This window comes from Amphiprion ocellaris, chromosome 10 (assembly GCF_022539595.1).
Source record: "Amphiprion ocellaris isolate individual 3 ecotype Okinawa chromosome 10, ASM2253959v1, whole genome shotgun sequence".
Taxonomy (NCBI): domain Eukaryota; kingdom Metazoa; phylum Chordata; class Actinopteri; family Pomacentridae; genus Amphiprion; species Amphiprion ocellaris.
Window position 1 is genome coordinate 26,873,293 of NC_072775.1, and position 19,902 is coordinate 26,893,194.

A 19,902-nucleotide genomic window follows, 5' to 3' on the forward strand; every position below is an offset into this window, starting at 1 on the left:
CGTGCCCTGTCTCATCTGGAGGAACCTGGAATTTATGTGAGAATCATGTTCTTTGATTTTTCAAATGCATTCAACTCCATCCAACCCACCATACTCAACGACAAGCTCACAGAGATGGGAGTGGATCCTTCCTGTGTTTCTTGGATCATAGATTACCTGACAGGAAGGCCACAGTTTGTCAGGCTGGGGAACTGTGTTTCTGGGACATTAATGAGCAGTACTGGGGCTCCACAAGGAACAGTCCTGGCTCCATTCCTGTTCACACTGTATACATCAGACTTCAAATACAGCACTGAGTCCTGTCACATTCAGAAATACTCTGATGACACCGCTATCGTGGCATGTATCAGAAATGGACATGAAGCTGAATACAGGGATCTGATGAGTGCCTTCAGTGACTGGAGTCACAAAAACTGCCTGCTACTCAACGCCTCAAAGACAAAGGAAATGATCATAGATTTCCGCAGATCCAAACCCCCTTTTCAGCTAGTGAACACTTGTGGCATGGACATCAAAGTGGTGACATCGTATAAATATTTAGGTGTCCACCTTGATAATAAGTTGGACTGGTCTAAAAATGTAGACTTCATCTACAAAAAGGGCCAGAGCCGACTTTTTTGCCTCAGAAGTCTTCAATCATTAGACATCTGCAGTAAAATGCTGCAGATGTTTTGTCAGTCTGTGGTAGCAAGTGTTCTGTTTTATGCTGCAGTCTGCTGGGGAGGCAGTATAAAAAAACAAGGATGCAAGGCATCTGAACAAACTGATTTAAAAAAGCTGGCTCTGTGGTTGGAATCAGATTGAACACATTGGAGGATGAGGTGGAGAGACGGGCACTGAGCAAGATGGAGGCCATTCTGACAAACATGGATCATCCACTTCATATCTGCCTCAATGAACAACGAAACATCAGTGGTGGACGGCTTCTATCTCTGCACGGCAGGACAGAAAGATTCAGAATATCTTTCTTACCATCAGCAATTAGACTATTTAATTCTAAAGTAAACAGATAAGAACCCAGACAATTGAATTTCCCTTCAGGGATTAATAAAGTTATTGTATTGTATTGTATTGTATCCTACAGCAAGATAATGACCCAAAACAGAAGTCCAAGCTTTGCCAGAACTACCTTAGGAAAAAAACAAGATGGTAAGCTTGAAAACATGGAGTAGCCAGCACAGTCTCCAGACTTAGACCCCATGGAGCTGGTTTGGGATGAACTGGAGAGTGAAAGCAAAGCAACCTACAAGTGCCACACATTTATGGGAACTTCTGCAACAGAGTTGGGAGGAACTTTCTGAAGAATATTTGATTTCCATTGTGAAAAGAATGCCACATGTTTGTGCAGCTGTTATATCTGCCAAAGGTACTTTGATGAGTCAAAAATTTAGAATACATTTGTTTCTAAATTGATTTTTTTTCAACTACATTCGTTTATTTGTTCTATGCTTTGATTTCAGAGTATAATGAGACATTAACATGCCACAATTTCCAATAAAACAACTGAATAATTGGGTTTTCTAAAACTTTTGACCAGTAGGGTGTATATATACACTACTGGTCAAAAGTTTGGACACACCTTCTCATTTAATGTTTTTTCTTTATTTTCATTACTATTTACATTGTAGATTCTCACTGAAGGCATCAAAACTATACGAATGAACACATATGGAACTATGTAGTAAATAAATTGTGTGAAATAAGTCAAAACATGTTTTATATTTTAGATTCTTCAAAATAGCCACATTTTGCTTTGATTACTGCTTTGCACACTCTTGGCATTCTCTCAGTGAGCTTCATGAGGTAGTCACCTGAAATGGTTTTCACTTCACAGGTGTGCCTTGTCGAAGGTTAATTTGTGGAATTTCTTGCCTTCTTAATGCGACTGGGGCCGTCAGTTGTGTTGGTGCAGAAGTCAGGTTGGTACACAGTTGGTAGCCCTATTTGACAACTGTTACAATCCATATTATGGCAAGAACCAATCAGTAAAGTAAAGAGAAATGACAGTCCATCATTACTTTAAGAACGGAAGGTAAGTCAGTCCGGAAAACTGTTAAAACTTTGAATGTATCCCTAAGTACAGTTGCAAAAACCATCAAGTGCAATGACAAAACTGGATCACATGAGGACCACCCCAGGAAAGGAAGACCAAGACAATGACATTTTTGGGGGTCATTGTCTTATTTCACACTTTTTTGTTTATGTAATACCATATGTGTTCGTTTATAATTTTGATGCCTTCAGTGAGAATCTACAATGGATATAGTCATGAAAATAAAGAAAAAACATTAAAATAAGATGTGTCCAAACTTTTGACTCTTAGTGTCCAAATCGAAAATAACTCCCAAGGTTTTTAATAGTAGAACTGGAGGCTAACATCTACTCCATTTCTCTTCCTATCCATACCTTTATAATAAAAAAAAAACAGCTTGAACCCTGCTCCTGAACTTCTAGCTTTGCTACCTTTCCACCTGGTCTCCTGAACACAGTATATAAATCTTCCTTCTCTCTATCATGTCAACCATCTCTCTAGCTTTTCCTGTCATACTCCCAAAACATTCAAAGTCCCTACTCTGAAGGTGCGATAGATGCGATTTTCCCGCACGGCAACGGGAAATCTCCGCACGCCGCATCAAATTTGCATAAAGTAGAAGTCCAGTCTGCTCTATGCAAATGAGCTGCAGCTCTCTCCGGGTAAACACACCGGATCGCAGCTGGAAACGCACCGAAACCGGACCAGCATGCCACATGCGGCACATTTCCAGCTGCGATCCGGTGTGTTTACCTGGAGCGGGCCGCAGCTCATTTGCATAGAGTAGACTCGACTCCGGCGTGTGGAGATTCCACGCATCGTGAAACTGTCCTCAAACATCTAAACTAGCCATCGGTGAAATAAAACGAGGACAGATTCAGCAACTGCATAGCTTATTTCTCGCCTCAAACGCTTTCAGGGATATTTTTCGCTGAAGTGTTTTTGTAATAATAGACAAAGTTAGCGGCCGAGTCGCCATGTTGGTCCGGTTTGAATCCCAGGAGCAGACCAGCCCCCGAGTCGATGCGTTTGTCCAGTCAGGGGCAGGCAAGGTGCTTAACCCTTTGATGCGTAGACCACATCAGGAGATACCCATTTTCCATTGGATTTGGGTCACTTTTGACCCATGTTATGCATCAAAGGGTTAAAGAAGGTCGGCAGGTGTTGAACATAGTTCGCCATGGAGGAGAAGCTTATAACAGCTGTAGGCCTATCTGCCCACGCATCGTAACCATTAGTGTTTTCGAAATAAAAGGGAAAATTTGCGGCCGAGCTGCTGTGTTTTTTGTTTTTTTTTTGCTGCTGTGTTTATCCGACTGATTTCCCGGACTGTCAAGCTGAAAGCGCTGTCACGTGACATTGTTGTGGTCCGCTAGTGACCGCCCGCCATCCGTGCGATTTTCAGATGCGGTGCGTTGCCGTGCGGGAAAATTGCATCTAGTGGACATGCGGCTTCAGTCTCGTTGGCGGCGGTAAATCGCCGGTAAAAACTAATAACAACCGAAAAAACTGGAAGAGGGGGAAGAAGAAACAGTAACACTTTCAAAGAGGAAGCTCTTTAACGACCTGTGAGTCGTTGAAGACGGTTTTTACTTTGCACCCGTGGTTCAACCTGGATAACTGCAATTAAATAAAGAAACTGTTGGAACATCTCTGCAGTATGGACGATATAAGGCATAAACATCTATCTTAAAAAGCGTATTAAACCCAAACAGTAGAGGGCGGCAATACGGCAAAGCAGCGTGTGTTTAGCCGACAAAGAAGAAGAGCCAGAAACAGGATGTTGCGTCTAATTTGAGAAACTGCAGGCTGCTGAAGATGAATAAAGCTTTTCACCTTCTGTTGCCGCCTAATTAGCAAAACTCGTCGTTCCCTGTTTATCTGCTGAGACCACGGACAGCTAGACTTGAATTGGGTAAGACTGTTTGACAGCACTCATATTATGGCGATTGATATATGTACAGCTCAGAGCTAAGCTAACGCTCTAACCAGCTTACGTTAGGTTCGCTCAGGTGAGCAGCTACCGTCACTAACAACAGCGTTTCATCAGATTCTGTTTTTCATTGTTTGGTTCGTTGTTTGACGAGCTTTATCATTAAGTGCTATAAACACAATTCACATGTGATCGCTTGAGGATTGTGTAATTGTGGGGCTACCTCTTCGACGAAGTTGGCCTTAAGGATGTAAAATGAATTTCGGTGTCGTATCATAGTTGCTTTTGACGGCAACAAACCAGCCAGTGGCCCTCATAAAGGTTAAACAGTCTATAACGTAAAAGGCAATCAGCTGCAGGACACATACACTATGTAACCAGAACAACAAGATATTTTATCATGAGTTGATATTGTGAATTGAGAACTCAGACCAGTCAGTTTGACGCGCTATTCATCAGTATTGAGGTTCCATGTGATAGCTGTACTTATCGTGCCATGGCATTTGACTGTTGGGAAATGACTCCTATGACACATTATTGTTTATTTCTATTTTCTGGAACTAAACGCTGTATAATTCTTAAAGATTTAAGCATTATTTACGTGCTTCACATGCATTATAATGATCTTTGTTCACTGTCAGTGCTGAGCATTTGCACGTGAGGTGTTCATACTGTGTGGAGTGATTACAAGAGGTGATAAATCATAGCCCATAAATCTCTTTTATTGGAAAATCATAGTCAAAACTCAAATAGTATTTGTCACGTGATGAGTAGTCAGCATTTAAAGTTTACAATGGAGTTTGTGCTGTAGACAGTGACTGACAAACGAATGCTCTGTACAGGATTTTTTTTTAAAATACCCACAACAGGTCGTAGCAGCTATCTACAAATAAATCTTTATGATTTTAGAACATTGACCAAGTCGGCAAAATGTCAAATTTGGTTGATGAATGTCCCAACTGTACAGTCAGAAAGTGTTCCACCATCTTCCTTCTCAGTGTTGATTTCGACCGCTCCAACCGAACTCAGTGTCGGAAGCTGACTTATTTACCACTAGCTGGCAGGATCCTTTCATAAATACGTAGCCATGTGCATTTCGATCTGTGCACATTAAAATTAGTGTACAAAAGTCATAGATATATGCAACCTCAGATAAAAACGGACACGTAAACAGCACTACAACTACAACTTTAAAAGTAGAGCAGGGTTCCAGACATCAGTTTACATTGATTGTATTAGTGTGCCAAACCTTTTCATGTAGGTGCACCTGCACGTCATTTAGGTGTGCCCAAACCTTTTCAGCGAACCTTTTGGTAAGATGAGGGAGGCCCACTGGTTACAATAGCACGTATTACCAATTGGATTCTGCTTTATGGTATTGTAAAGAGAATGCTGTGACACACTGGGATCTCTTGAAGGAAATCTCCATTTGCTGTGACTGCTGGAACTATTTTTTTTGTCTTTGTAGTATTTTTTTAACCATTTGTTTACTTGTTTTGTTGCTATTTTGCTTTGAAGAATAAAACTATAGTAGCTTGATTACAATATTAGTATCATAATCAGTGTCATTAGTTGAGTTATATGAGTGGTTAATAATGATTTTGTTTTGAACTCACTAGACAGCTTGTGCGCATCAGAAGTGAGTACTATACGAAATGTCAGAATTGTCTAAAATAAAAACCGAGTGGTTTTATCTGCTTGAGCGGAATAAACAGTCAGTCTCTGATCTTCAGGTGTGACAGAGTTGGACCTCTCTCTCCACTAGCGGCCTCCTCTTTCCTCATTTTGTTTTTAAAATGATCAGCTACAGCCCCCTTTATCTTTAGAATGCACAGCAGCTAAACAGCATCAGGCAGAGACAGACTAATATGACCAGGGAAGAAATATAAGTAGTCCACCACTGGGGCTAACGCAGTGACCACCTACACTGAGAATCATTCACCCGCATCAATGAGACCACTTATAAATTTAACTCACACACTCTCAAAAAAGGTCACATAGGTGACCATTTTGGTTGCAGTGTTGAGCCTTGTTGTAGTTGTAATTTCAGATTTACCCAAGGAGAAACAGAGTAATTTTTTGTTAATCAATATTTGCCATTTTCTATTAGCAGTTTTTTACAAGCAGAGTGCATTTAAATGTCAGTTCTGCAGTCGATCATTCTGTCATCAGTGTAGTGCTGTTCATTCTTCACTGAGTCGGTCATTTGAAATCTTCCTACACCTGCACTCTGGTCATCAGGAGTATATAAGTCAGCTTGTTGTTTCACATCAGACATTGACAGACCGACAGAGCCAGTAAAGAAGATAAAATACTTCTTTCCATCACTAATGGTAACCCTGACCTGGTCGGAGGGGCACCAGAAGAGCCTAATGATCACCATGTATTAGGGACAATGGACCCCGACACACCACAAAAACTGCTCAGGAGTGACCTGGGGAACACGACAGAGCTAAGCTGTTCACCAGGGTTCCACACTCCCCAGATCCAAATCTTACTGAGCATCTGTGGGATGTGCCAGGATAATTCAGTGCCTCCATCCCGGTGGCACAGGACATTCACAACAGGACTCTATATGGTTTAAATTGTTTAAACTACTTGAGATATAAATAATTATTACCAGTAGGTGTCACTGTGGCTCTAACTTTTGCGTGTCTAAATTACTATTTTGTGGCATTTCTGGATTTTTTTTTTTTAAATCCATGCCATACAAAAAGCTCAACTCAATTTACTAATTTCAGCCTTCTCTACTCCTCTGTCCGCCATCCTCTGGCTCATGACTGAGGAATCAGTCTTGGTGCATCATCACGAAAGACATATCAGTTCTGGAAGCACACCTAGATGAGAGTACCAAGGAGGCACTGGAGGAACTACGAGTGAGGATGCACAGTATCCTCACTGGGTCCTCAAAGTCTTTTCTGCGTCTGTAACATAAAAGACGCCTGACACACAGCTGGATTGTATACAAACCATGTTGAAAGTAGAACTGACAAATGTTTGTGTATATGATATATATCACTCAATATTGATATATGTCACATTGATTATAGTATAGTATATACAGCACTATTTTGTGTCACAACTCTTTTATGTGTCACACTGCATGTGTGCTGAATGCAAATATATGAACAGTAGTAGGCTGTAACTACACAAAGGACACGTGATGCAACTTTGTCACATGTCATATTAATGTATTGTCACTGTAGAGCGATGGCTCCAAGGTGAGGATGTCTCTTTTTGTTAAAAACCTGTTGCTTTGTTGCATCTCTGTCTGACCTTCTCTGCTTGCACCTCTGGTGGGTGTGACTAAGACGTGAGGAAAGGAGTCGAGGAAAGGAATGGATGATATGCAATTAGTGAAATGATATGAGGGAAAAGTAACAGTGTATTTATATTTGAAACATTATCTTCTGTCGGTTTCCTGCAGGATGGAATGTCCTTAATGATGCTCTGTGTCACAGTTATGCTTTAAATTGGGACAACCTCTTTTGTGAAACAAAAAATGCAATACCGTCATTTGTTTTTAATCACAATTTTTTACAGTCATTAAAAGTATTTTCCTCTTGTTTGAATTTCATTTTAGGCCTTCCTAGCACAATATATAGAGAATTTATTTTATCAAAGAATGTCAAATATAGCCTTCATATCTTTAAAAAGAACAGTTTGGCGAATTCCATTCTTGCAATTGCAAGGATTTTACTGAACAATCTCCTAAGACATGGGGATGATAGAGACTGCATCCATGCCTTTCATAACAGCCTGCTTTTTGATTGTAGGGAAGAGTTGTAGTTCTTGTTAAGTCAGCCACATAAAACCAAATTGCAGTTTGGCTGAATGTGTATTCTATGTTGTTTGAACAATTCATTTAATATTATGGAGCAGTTCCAGTGTAACCCTTCTGCAGTATCACATCTATCACACATAACATGGAAGAAACTCATTCAAATATTATACTAAGTTTAGCTTTGTAAGGCAGCCTGTGTTGGACTTTGAATTCAGTAGCCGGTGCAAGGGGTTATTATTAGCAGGGATTTTATCAACGGAATATATGCATCTTCAGGTTTGGACTCTTATTGTATGGTGCACAAAAGAATTGATTAACACCTTTCATGTTGTTGGAGCAAAATCTCATTCTACCAGGAAAACAGACTATGTGTGAGATAGCTCCTGTGCATTCGTTGAATGAAGCGATAGGAGAAGGTATTTAGATCTCATTAAACGTGTTTATTTAACAGCAGATTGAATATAGTATACAGAGCTCTGGGTACAAACTTCTATCCCTGACAACAACAGAGTTCTTGTCAGTTCACGAAGTCTGACACACTATTCTTCTCCTGACCCAGCCTTATGTCTAGTTTCACAGGTGCATAAGCATTCAAGGTGTGTCTTTCTTCTGGTTGGTTGTCTTGTGCACATCTAACCCCCTCCTTTGCGTATGAGCAGCCATCTTATTGTCCCGATCTGGATGCTCCAAACCTTACAGCCATGAAGATGGTTCCTCTCTCTTTGTGGGGGAGGATGAAACCTCAGCAGTTGTTCTTATCTGTGAAACAGAGTCTTCCAGCACAACCTTGAAACAGAGTCTCCATCATAACTTTTCACCTAGTTCTTTTCCAATCTTGCATACCTCCCTCATCCAGTGTTTTTCCATCTTCATAGACAGTGTAAAATATCATCATAAACAGTGCAAAACAGGAATACGATTCTATAAAAGCAAGCAGTTAATATAAAAACATATGATTCTATAAATGCAAGCCGTTAGTATAAAAACAGTATAAGAACTCCATTTAGAAATATCATAGAAATCCCACAATGTCCACTATGTTACATCAGAGAAAGCACATTAATTATACACCATGCTGCTGTACAGTATATCAAGTGTAGAACACACCATGTAAATTTCATGTTAAACTAGTTATTTGTTACATGAGGCTGACTTTCTGTTTTCAGTGTGTGGCACTATGACTACAAATCAGCATAAGTTGAGATGGGGAAAGCACAGATGGAATTAATGATGGCTCAATTACAATAAGTGTCTCAGACATCTTTAATTCTCTAGAAGGAGTTCATTGTGAGTACAGTGCCTGATAATGGCACAGTAAATTCAAAATAGTTGACTCCCAGTGTCTTACAGCTCCAAGCAGATTTTTTGGAAGTCTGCACAGGTGCCTACTAAATTCATGAAGACTAACATGGGTGCTGTAACTTTGAAGATTTGTAGGTGTAACTATTTTGCCCTACATATGTCCAAGGCCCATTAAATATATATTTCAACACTTTTAAAGCATTTGCCAAGATTTTCACTTTTAAGCATTCCTACTCCCTAGAAAACTGTTTTGTCTTTCATGGCTAATAATATGCCACAGTGTTTGAAGAGCTAAGCTTATTGCTGCCACTTGATTGCGATATGACTGTGATTTAGTAATAGCATGTACATTTTCACAACAGGAATCTTATTAAATGTCTGAAATTTGAGAAAGATCTGAGAATGTGGAGTCAAGTTACAGTCAAGTCTTTTTTCATGTCAGAACATCAAAATCTACAATATCGCCAAGACAACTCACAAGTTTGATAATATTGCATCATTCAAGTATTGAGAGTTGTTCTAATTCAAATTTATGTGCATCGGTTTAACCTGGAAGGCAAGTCTGGTAAAAGTCAACTACCCGTAACTGGCTAGAAGTCAATATTAACATGTAGATATGTTCAGGCTGTATTCTTGTCAAGCATGAAAATTGTAAAACAAAGGATATTAAAGAATAGTTGTTAATTACCGTTAGTACCTTTAACAGTCTAAAAATGTCATAAGGAAAAGGGCGATGGGCATGCATGTCACTAAATGTATATAGATTTGCCATAGGACCTGGCTGCACCACCAAGTCGAGTCTGTAATTGTTAAAACCTGTAGCGACCCGAGAAGGTAGTCTTTGGGTCTCCCAGCAGTTTTGTGTTGACAAGCCTAGAGTATTGTGGGATTTTAGCCATTCAAGTGCCATCATGAGAAGGTCACCTGTTACACTTAATGACTACCAGCCAGAGGTATCATTATGTAGATGAGCTTCAGTGTGCTATGGCAGCATTACTGTGATAACAGTGTAATTGAGGAAGGCTACATTTGGTTTGGAACTGAAAGTTTGGTAGGAACAAATTTGACTTTTAACCAGTGTGGGAACTAATAAACCAGTCATTGCAAAGAGAACCTCATGGCCAGAAAGTGAGTATCCCTTTGTTTGCAGCCCAGTGATTTTCCATAAATACAGGAAGGCGAAGGGCTCTGCTTTTGACATCCTTTAGCGATTGGGCCTTATAAATGTGAAGGATTATTTGCCTTAACAAATGAGAGAAGAGTTAAATCCATTTGTTTTTGTAAATATAGTGTTCCAATGGTGGTACCTTAAAAGTACAAGGGTTCTGATAGCAGTGATGTAGCCAATCAGGGAGGAAGGAGGCAACCCTGAGTTACTGATGTTTGCTGTTTATCTACCATGTCCAAAGCAATCACCTGCTATTCAAGCCTAGGCATTTCTGTATTGCGCTATTTAAAAAATGCAAAGCTCAAACTGTTTATGAAAGGCATGAATTTAACTTTTAAAGTCAAGGGCACCACTCAGAGTGGCATGTTGCGCTGACAGTAACACTCATCAGCAACACTCTCAATCCCTTTGCTCTTTCAGGTGCATCTACCTTTCTGAAGTTTCTCCATTCATCCACTCATCATGGTGGACTACTACCAGGTTTTAGGAGTACGAAGGGATGCATCTGCAGATGACCTAAAGAAAGCGTGAGTTGATGTAGTTTTGAAATTTGGTTTCAGGTGTGACATCTGTACAGGGGTTCTTTTGCTGTGCTGTCCTCCAAAAGCCTTGGCTACCATGCATAAAACTCCTTAATGAATTTACAGGCTGCTCACCTTTCCATTCAGTTTCAACAGTAAAAATAACTAAGTGAGCCAAACTAACATTCAGCATTCTCTGATCAGTGTCTTTAAGCTTCTCACTCTAGTTTTAGTGCTTTGCTTCCATCACATGCAAGCGCAACCATAGCATAGCAATCTGTGCTATTCCTTAGTTACAAGACAACTAAGTTTGGCTTGTGAAGTGTTCCCTATTATTGCTCCTCTTCAGTCCTATCAGGAGCCTTCCCAGTGCAATCCATCAGGTTTAACTTCTATAAAGAGCTAAGTCAAACACACTGACATGGGCACATCCTACAGAAAGCAAAAATTCAGGCATCATTGTTTAAAATGTGTTTTGTTCCTGTGTGCTGTTAGATATGGATTTCATTTTTTTCTTTGTAAATTTACCTGTACTGACATTTTTTCACTTAGTTTTGAGCATTCCTCACATTTTTGTGCTCTTTCTGCTAGGGTAGAACGTTCTTCGCTCAGCCTTTTGTCAACAAGAAAATGTTGAAACAATTTTATACCATTATGTGAGGACATTTTGAAGGATTGGCTATGGTAAACATGATAAAACTGCTCATTACAAATGTATTTGCTGTAACATTGTTCATTTCTATTAAGGTGAACTTTCCCCTAACATTAGAACTACAAAATATGAGGCATAAGGAACAGGTGTAATGATCTGATCTGTAACACATGTTACCAAAGGTGTTAAAGTCTTATTCCTTCTGGTTTGAGGCATTTTGATTTGGTGACACCTGTGGTTTCAGGTGGTGGGAGCAAGTATTGCAGAGTTTCGTTGGACTGACATGTCTTGAATTGGTGTGAGCAAACACACACCAAGCAACAATTTTGTAGTCCTTGGGCAGCTCTTTATCAAACAGCAAATTTTAAGAACACTTTGATTGTGAAATGCACAGATATTTTCTCTACGTTCATTTTTTTTAATGAACAGCACTGTTAGTCTCTCTGGCTGATACATTTTATTACATGTAGTTGTATCACAGTAAAAGCTACCGTATAGTTTACCAGTTTAACAGGGTAATGTGAAGCAGCAGGTGGAAACGTTGAGTTTGCATTAGCAGGAATTTAGTGCAGTTCTAGTATGCCTGCAGTGAGGGTCAGTGAACAGGAAGTTTGGCTCAACTCTTATTAAGCACTTCTTACCTCCCCTGTGTCCTGGTGCAGATACAGAAAGCTGGCTCTGAGGTGGCATCCGGATAAAAACCCAGAGAACAAGGAGGAGGCTGAAAAGAAGTTTAAGGAGTTGTCAGAGGCTTACGAAGTCCTGTCAGATGGTTTGTATTACAGCTGTCTGTGCAAGCCTGCAAATAACCACCAGACAATAGAGGAACACTGCACTGTTAAAGGGATGAAGCTCATACCAATAACACAGGGTGTGAGAGGAGCAGAGGAGTTTAAATGAAACGCATTATCTGTCTTTCCCATTCAATGATTCTTGTTTCTAGCTCTATAGTTGGTTTCTCACTATCATTCTGCTATTGAGTTTTCACTTTAATCTTTCAGCCAACAAGAGGAGCATCTATGATCATTACGGCAAAGAGGGGTTGACAGGGAGCAATGGAGGAAGAGGTTAGTGTTTCTTTTAAACTTAAACCTTTGCAGTGACTGTGTGCGTGTATCTATGTGTGTAGTTTAACTTTTACTTACTCAAATATACCATACTGCAAGTATAAGAGGATATTTAATCTAACATATAATTTTATGTTATATGGAACAGATGGAATAAACACAGACTTAGCAGTGTCAAAAGAATTTAATTTGTTTTGACTTTGGTCCAGGTTTACACTGTTAACTTTAGCTTTTACTAATATAATGTTTCAGGAAACCACTTTCACAATGGAGAGCATTTCCATGAGCCATTCACATTCCGTAACCCAGAAGATGTTTTCAGGGAATTCTTTGGTGGAAGAGACCCATTCGCAGATTTTTTTGGTAAGACATCCTATGCAGGTAAAGATGCCGATACATGACTAAAGCATTGGAAGCTAAGATTGAAAGAGTATCAGCCTAAAGCATTGTTTTCCTTACCTCCAGCTGCAGTTTTAGTTTGTTTTTTATTCTGTCTTCTCAGGTGCAGATCCTTTTAGTGATGATCCATTTTTCGGTAGTGGTCGGCAGCAGCAAAACCGGACAAGTCGCAACCGAACAAGTGGCTCATTTTTCGGGGGCTTTGTTGGTTTTCCTCCTTTTGGTGCTGGCTTCTCACCTTTCGACCCAGGTGAGGATGCACAAACACATTTTTTATTCAGAAAAATATTTTCAAAAGGTGTTCTGCTGCAAATCATATAAGCTTCAAAATATTTCACATTGCTGCCAAACCATTCTTGCATTTTTAAACAAGATTTTGTCCTCTTTATTCCAGGCTTTGGTTCTTTTGGCTCCATGAGTACCATGGGTCACATGGGTCATATGGGTCACATGGGTCACATGACAACAATGGGAAATCTGGGAGGTGGAGGCTTCACTTCTTTCTCCTCAACCTCCTTTGGAGGAGGAGGTGGAGGAAGCATGGGCAACTTCCGCTCTGTGTCCACCTCCACCAAGATCATCAATGGCAGGAAGATCACTACAAAAAGGTAGTTACTGACCAAATGGAATATCACAGTGACTCGCACATGCCATTAGAAGCTGTCTGCACAGTTATAAAATGAATAAGTATTCTTATCATTATTCTTGAATCACATGCACATGCACATACTGGGTCAGACCAAGGAAATAAAAGAATAATAAATAAAATGAACCTGATGATGTCTAATACTGGAGTGTTAATTAAAAGAAAGATATCGTTGAAAAATCTAGTGGGGATAGGGTCCAGCAAATATGTTGCTGCTTTAGGAAAAATTGACTAGAATTGACTCGAGGTGAGCTCTGAGAGATTTACAGAAGAGAGGCAGCCCAAGTATAAATCTGGTTCTGTGGATGCTTCCAGAGCTGCTGCACCTAAACACATGTTCAGGATTTTTTGTCTAATATTCAAAACTTTATTTGTGGAGAAGGTCATGAAGTCATTACTACTGAGGGGTAAAGGAACAGAAGGCTCCACAGAGCTGTTGTCAGCCTGGCTACAGAGCTGAAAAGAAACCTGGGGTTGTTCTTGTTATCCTGAATTAAAGATGAATAATAGGCAGTTCTCCTGTGAGTAGCTTTTTTTATATATGAGAAAACAATTTTTCCCCAGAAACTTTTCCAGTTATCTACATTACCGGTCAAAAGTTTGGACGCACCTTCTCATTTAATGGTTTTTCTTTATTTTCATTACTATTTCCATTGTAGATTCCCACTGAAGACATCAAAATTATGAATGAACACATATGGAACTATGTAGTAAACAAAAAAATTTGAAATAAATCAAAACATGTTTTGTATTTTAGATTCTTCAAAATAGCCACATTTTGCTTTGATTACTGTCTTGCACAGTATTGGCCTTCTCTGGTTGAGCTTCATGAGGTAGTCACCTGAAATAGTTTTCACCTCACAGGTGTGCCTGTCAAGGTTTATTTGTGGAATTTCTTGCCTTCTTAATGCGATTCGGACCATCAGCTGTGTTGTGCAGAAGTCAGGTTGGTACACAGTTGACAACCCTATTTGACAACTGTTACAATCCATATTATGGCAAGAACCAATCAGCTAAGCAAAAAGAAATGACAGTCCATCATTACTTTAAGAACTGATGGTCAGTCAGTACAGAAAATTTCAAAAACTTTGAATGTATAAGTGCAGTTGTAAAAACCATCAAGTGCTACAGTGAAACTGGTTCACAGGAGGACCTCCCCAGGAAAGGAAGACCAAGAGTCACCTCTACTGCTGAGGGTAAGTTCATCTGAGTCACCAGCCTCAGAAATCGCAAGTCAACAGCACCTCAGATTAGAGCCCAGAAAAATGCCACACACAGTTCTAGTAGCAGACATGAACTGTTCAGAGGAGACTGCGCAAAACCCTTTATGGTCAAACGGCTGCTAAGAAACCACTGCTAAGGAAAAGCAACAAGCAGAAGAGATTTGTTTGGGCCAAAAAACACAAGGAATGGACATTAGACCAGTGGAAATCCAATCTTTGGTCTGATGAGTCCAAATTTGAGATCTTTGGTTCCACCCACTGTGTCTGTGCGACGCAGAAAAGGTGAACGGATGGTCTGCATCATTAGTTTTTCAACAGGACAATGACCTTAAACACACCTCCAGGCTGTGTAAGGGCTATTTGACCAACAAGGAGAGTGATGAGTGTTGCATCAGATGACCTTGCCTCCACAGTCACCTGACCTAAACCCAATCTAGATGGTTTGGGATGAGATGGATCACAGAGTGAAGGCAAAAGGGCCAATAAGTGCTCAGCATCTCTGGGAACTCCTTCAAGACTGTTGGAAAACCATTCCAGGTGACTACCTCATGAAGCTCATCCAGAGAATGCCAAAAGTGAGCAAAGCTGCCATCAAAGCTAAGCACGGCTGTTTTGAAGAATCGAAAATGTAAAACATGTTTTGAGTAAATTCACACTTTTGCGTTTGCTACATAATTCCATATGTGTTCGTGATTTTGATGTCTTCAGTGAGAATCTACAATACAAATAGTCATGGAAAAAAAAAAAGAAAAACCATTAAATGAGAAAATGTGTTCGAACTTTTGACTGGTGGTCTATATAGCTCTCATTGTTTTATGGACACCACCTCGACAGTCAGCGGTTGACATTGTTTTAGTGAAATTACACATCAATTCAACATTAATTTTGGTAACCTCAAATTGCCTCAACCGAATGTTATTACCGCCAACATGAATTACAGTCTTATTGTATTTACAATTATCCTTAGCCAGCAGTTTTAAATAGGACTCAACGTCACCCGCTATGCCCCCTGGAATGTATTTAACTATGGTCGCCGGTGTCTAATTACACGTTTCTGACCAGGAGCTGCCAATTACCAGTGTGTGTTTGTCAGCAGATGTGTTGCTAAGTGGGGAAAGGGGGTTAAAAACGTGAACAGGGGGTGGTTAATGACTTTGCTGCCTTCCTCATCGTACTTAAATTCTTTGGAGGACTTTTGGGCCCTTCCCAAACGAGATTAACAGTAAAGGAAAAATACACTTATTAGGACAATATTTTGAAGGTTACAGGTTCATTATGAATAGATCAAGAAACAGATTTCATCCATGGAGCGCTCATGACAGTTAACTGAAAAGAAGGATATATTGTTCACTGAATGTCCCACAAAAATGTTTTGGCATTTTGTGTTGTTGTATTGTTACAATTACTCTTTCCAGATTTTTTTGTAAATTGTGCACTCCAGCATGTTCCCCTGAGAAAGACAAAATTCACTTTTCCTTTGTTAAACATTCAGCTTTGAGGTTTAGTAACATTTAAATTGACTGAGAGCATTGCGTTTGTTCAACAATAATCTCAAGAGTACCATTTTTTCTGGGATTGTGCCAGCAGTCTAATGGAATGATCATGGCTTTAGACTATTTCATTTTCTCAGCACATTGCAGTGTTACACAATATAGACATTTTTCAATCTTTGCTATCACATTATTTATTACTAGAAAAATGAAAATCTAAACTAAGATGATACCACCTACACTAGTAGCCCCCTGTTATCAGAACACCTCAACTCCATTACAAACCAACCTGAAATAAGCATGCTGATTTAATAGCAAATCAGTAAAAAAGCAGCTTTGGCCAGGGCAGGCCCTGAGAGTTCCCAGCTGCTCAGCAGTACAGTAAGCAGTTTCAACTTATCTTATAAGCACTGTGTAATGTGCCCAACAAATCCTGTGTTTTTAGTGAAACTGCTTTTTGAGCAGTTTTTGCAGATTAGAAGTGAAGTGAGAGCAGCTAGTTAACACCCATTCAGAGTGCTAGGTTGAGGAATTTTAGAACTGTCCTGATGTTGATGTTCTGCCTAGCAACTGAATTCTTTAAATCACGGCTGAGATCCATATCACAGTTTAGACCAAAGATTTTGACATGAGTTTTAGCAGAGCGTGACATGGCTTTCAATTTACAACTGTTGCAATCTAGTAGTTGTACATGTAGTAGAAGAATCACCAGAATGAGTGATTGTGGTGAGCACTGTGACTTTGATTTACTGTAAATGCAAATTAAGTGGTCACCAAATAAAATACTGTTTGTTCGAAATCATTGTAATAAACCAGGAAACGCTGTACATAAGTGTGAAGCAGCTGTTTTCCAGATGTGGTTCTTTCTGTCACAGTTGTGATGTATTTATTTATTTATTTTTTAACTATATGAAACCAACAAAATTAGTTTCTTCTCCTTCTAGAGAATTTTTGGTGAGCAGTTTTACATTAAAATTGCATTTCCAGTGTAATTTTTATCTGTCTATCTTTGTAAAATCTATTTAAAATGAGAGGTGCACTGTAGATTCTTGTAATATGTTGAATTGGCTACATTGACTTTGCTCTGCACTATCACAGAGTGTAAATTCATCTCCAATTTTATGTTCATTTAGGAAGTTTTTAATAAGCAAGGTACTTACATGGGTGATGTAAAATTTGATTTAAAGCCATCTGTACATTCTCTCCTCTTCCTCACCCTCTCTTTTTCCAGAATTGTGGAGAATGGTCAGGAGCGGGTGGAGGTGGAAGAGGATGGGCAGCTGCGGTCACTAACCATTAATGGGAAGGAACAGTTGCTGCGACTGGAACACAAGTGAAGACACAAGCATCCTCTGCTGGAGAAGTGTTACCTCAGCACAAACATCCCAACAAACTTGAGCTGGAAACAGAAAGAAAAAAAATGGCAACAAAACAATGTAATAATAGTGCTCTACTATTAGTTGGATGTACATACTTTATTTCCCTTCATGTCCTCTGCCTGCTGACTCATTAATTAACCAGCGATTCAAATCAGAGGATTGGGATGCAGGCTTTTCTATGCATTTTGTTAGTGTATTTCTGAATTGGAGCTGTTCTTATATTTTCGCTCAGGGTGGTGTTATTCTTTCAGTGTTTGGGACCACAGTATTGTTTTGATATGACCAGGCCCCTTCTCTTGCAGTACTTTCTGTATGCACTCCACTGTGTCATTCTGTGTGCAGACAGCACACATTATTTTCAGAAAACAATATAAGACTGCTTTTTCATCTGAATGGAAAAAAATGTTGACTTTGATTTTAAATAGTGAGTAGGAATAACTGGAGTTGTCCCCTCTCTCTGTTTACTGCTTGTCTAACCTCTTCTTGGTAATTCTTTTTTATTTATAAAATACAATGCTGGTAGGATGGGTTATGCAATTTTATATGTTCTAATACCTATATGTTTATGTTTATTTAATTATGCATGTACTCCTATTGATGTTGGGTCTTAATGTTAAACTGCATTATGATGCACAAATGATGGAAGGCATTCTACAAATTCTATATGAATTTCGAAGGAATTTTGTGTACTTTGTAATCCAATAAATCTTGAGTTCCATCTTGTTTTCAGGATGCTAAAATCATAGCTCTTTCTGGTGTTAGTTTGCTGTGATTTAGGTAAGTGTCTTTTTTCCAACCTTGAAATGTTACGAGCTCCATCATGGGTAAATAACTGAAGTGTCAGTAAGATTTTGTCAGACTTCCTAAAAATGTGTGTTAATGTGAACATTATTCAGACATAAAAAAACAATATTACAGGGAAAATACTTTATTGCAGTGAAACATTTAAACATAGCTGCAGTACAATCCTTTTTATTGCTTGACTGCACACTTTTTTAAATTTTTGCTCTCACAGGTCTGCATGATCTCACACTGTCACTGTACAATGTCTCTGGCCTACTCAAAGCCCAATCAAAAAGCAGCACATGATGCCATGTTCTAAAGACATTCAAGAACAAATGCCAAAGTCACTGAAACAAAGTAAACCTTCCCAGGAGTGGCCAGCTGCCAAAGCTTTCCCCAAGAGCAGGTCAGCATCTCTTCCAGAAGGTCACAAAAGAACTGCAGGCCGCACTTGCTTCAGTAAAGGTCAGTGTACATTATTCCACAATAAGGAAGACTGCAAAATGGCATCATGGGAGAGTTACAAGGCACAAATCACTACTGACCAAAAAGAACATGAAGGTTCATTAGGTTTTTGCAAAACCAAGACCTTTGGGAGAACATCCTGTGGGCTGGTGAGTCAAAGGTGGAACGTTTTGGAAGACATGAGTCCATTACATCTGGTGCTTAGCTCATACTCCACAAGAAGAACATTATACAAGCAGTGAAACGTGGTGATAGTGTGATTCTTTGGAGCTGCTTTGCTTCCACGCCTGGTCCTGGACAACTTGTCATAACTGATGGAGCTATGAATTCTGCTCTCTATCAGAAAATCCTCCTGGAGAACATCCACCATTAGTTCATGACCTAAAGCTTGAGCACAAATGATTTATGTAGCTTGACAACGAACCAAAGCACACAAGCAAATCCACATCTGAATGACTCAAAACGAACAAAATGAAGGTTTTGGAGTGGCCACATCAAAGTCCCGACTTCAATCCAATTGAGATGCTGAGGTGACATAAAAGACTGATCTCAAGCTGTAATATGTAACTGCAGTTGTTGCTGCCAAGGGACCAACCAGTTATTAGGTTCAGGGGGGACATTTTTCACAAGGGTGGTACAGGTTTTCAATAAATCTTCAATAAATTAGCATTTAAAAATGGCAGTGTGTTTTGTGGGTTATCTCTATGTAATATTAAATAAATATAAATAATAGTTTGATGACATGGAACATTTAAGTGTGAGAAATATGCAAAAATATAAAAGTTCTGGAAAAATATGGCTACAGTACAAGACTTTCTTCCTCCTGGGCAAAATGACAACCTGCTAGTACATAATGAATGTGAAATGAAAATGAAATATTTTATTGTAGTCTGGAAGACAGGACAATGTACAAATATGTACTGAATTTTTCAGGGGATGTTCATTTGGACTTAAACTTTCTCAGGAGGGGGCTTGGGGGATTTCATCAGTGAAAATGAGTTTGCATATCATGCCCCTTCTGCTGACTGTCCCTCTCTGCTCTCTCTCTCTCTCTCTCT

General features: G+C 39.4%; 1 protein-coding gene across 1 annotated transcript; it reads left to right on the forward strand.

Annotated features, from left to right (window-relative positions):
* The first annotated feature begins 3,450 nt into the window (after positions 1-3,450).
* On the forward strand, positions 3,451-18,341 carry LOC111570371 (dnaJ homolog subfamily B member 6-like). Its single transcript, XM_023273096.3, has 8 exons — positions 3,451-3,947; positions 10,640-10,746; positions 12,055-12,164; positions 12,394-12,459; positions 12,712-12,822; positions 12,962-13,108; positions 13,253-13,466; positions 17,449-18,341. Exons 2-8 carry the CDS (start codon positions 10,682-10,684, stop codon positions 17,552-17,554), a joined length of 819 nt encoding a protein of 272 aa, XP_023128864.1. The 5' UTR covers positions 3,451-3,947; positions 10,640-10,681; the 3' UTR covers positions 17,555-18,341.
* The last annotated feature ends 1,561 nt before the right edge of the window (positions 18,342-19,902 follow it).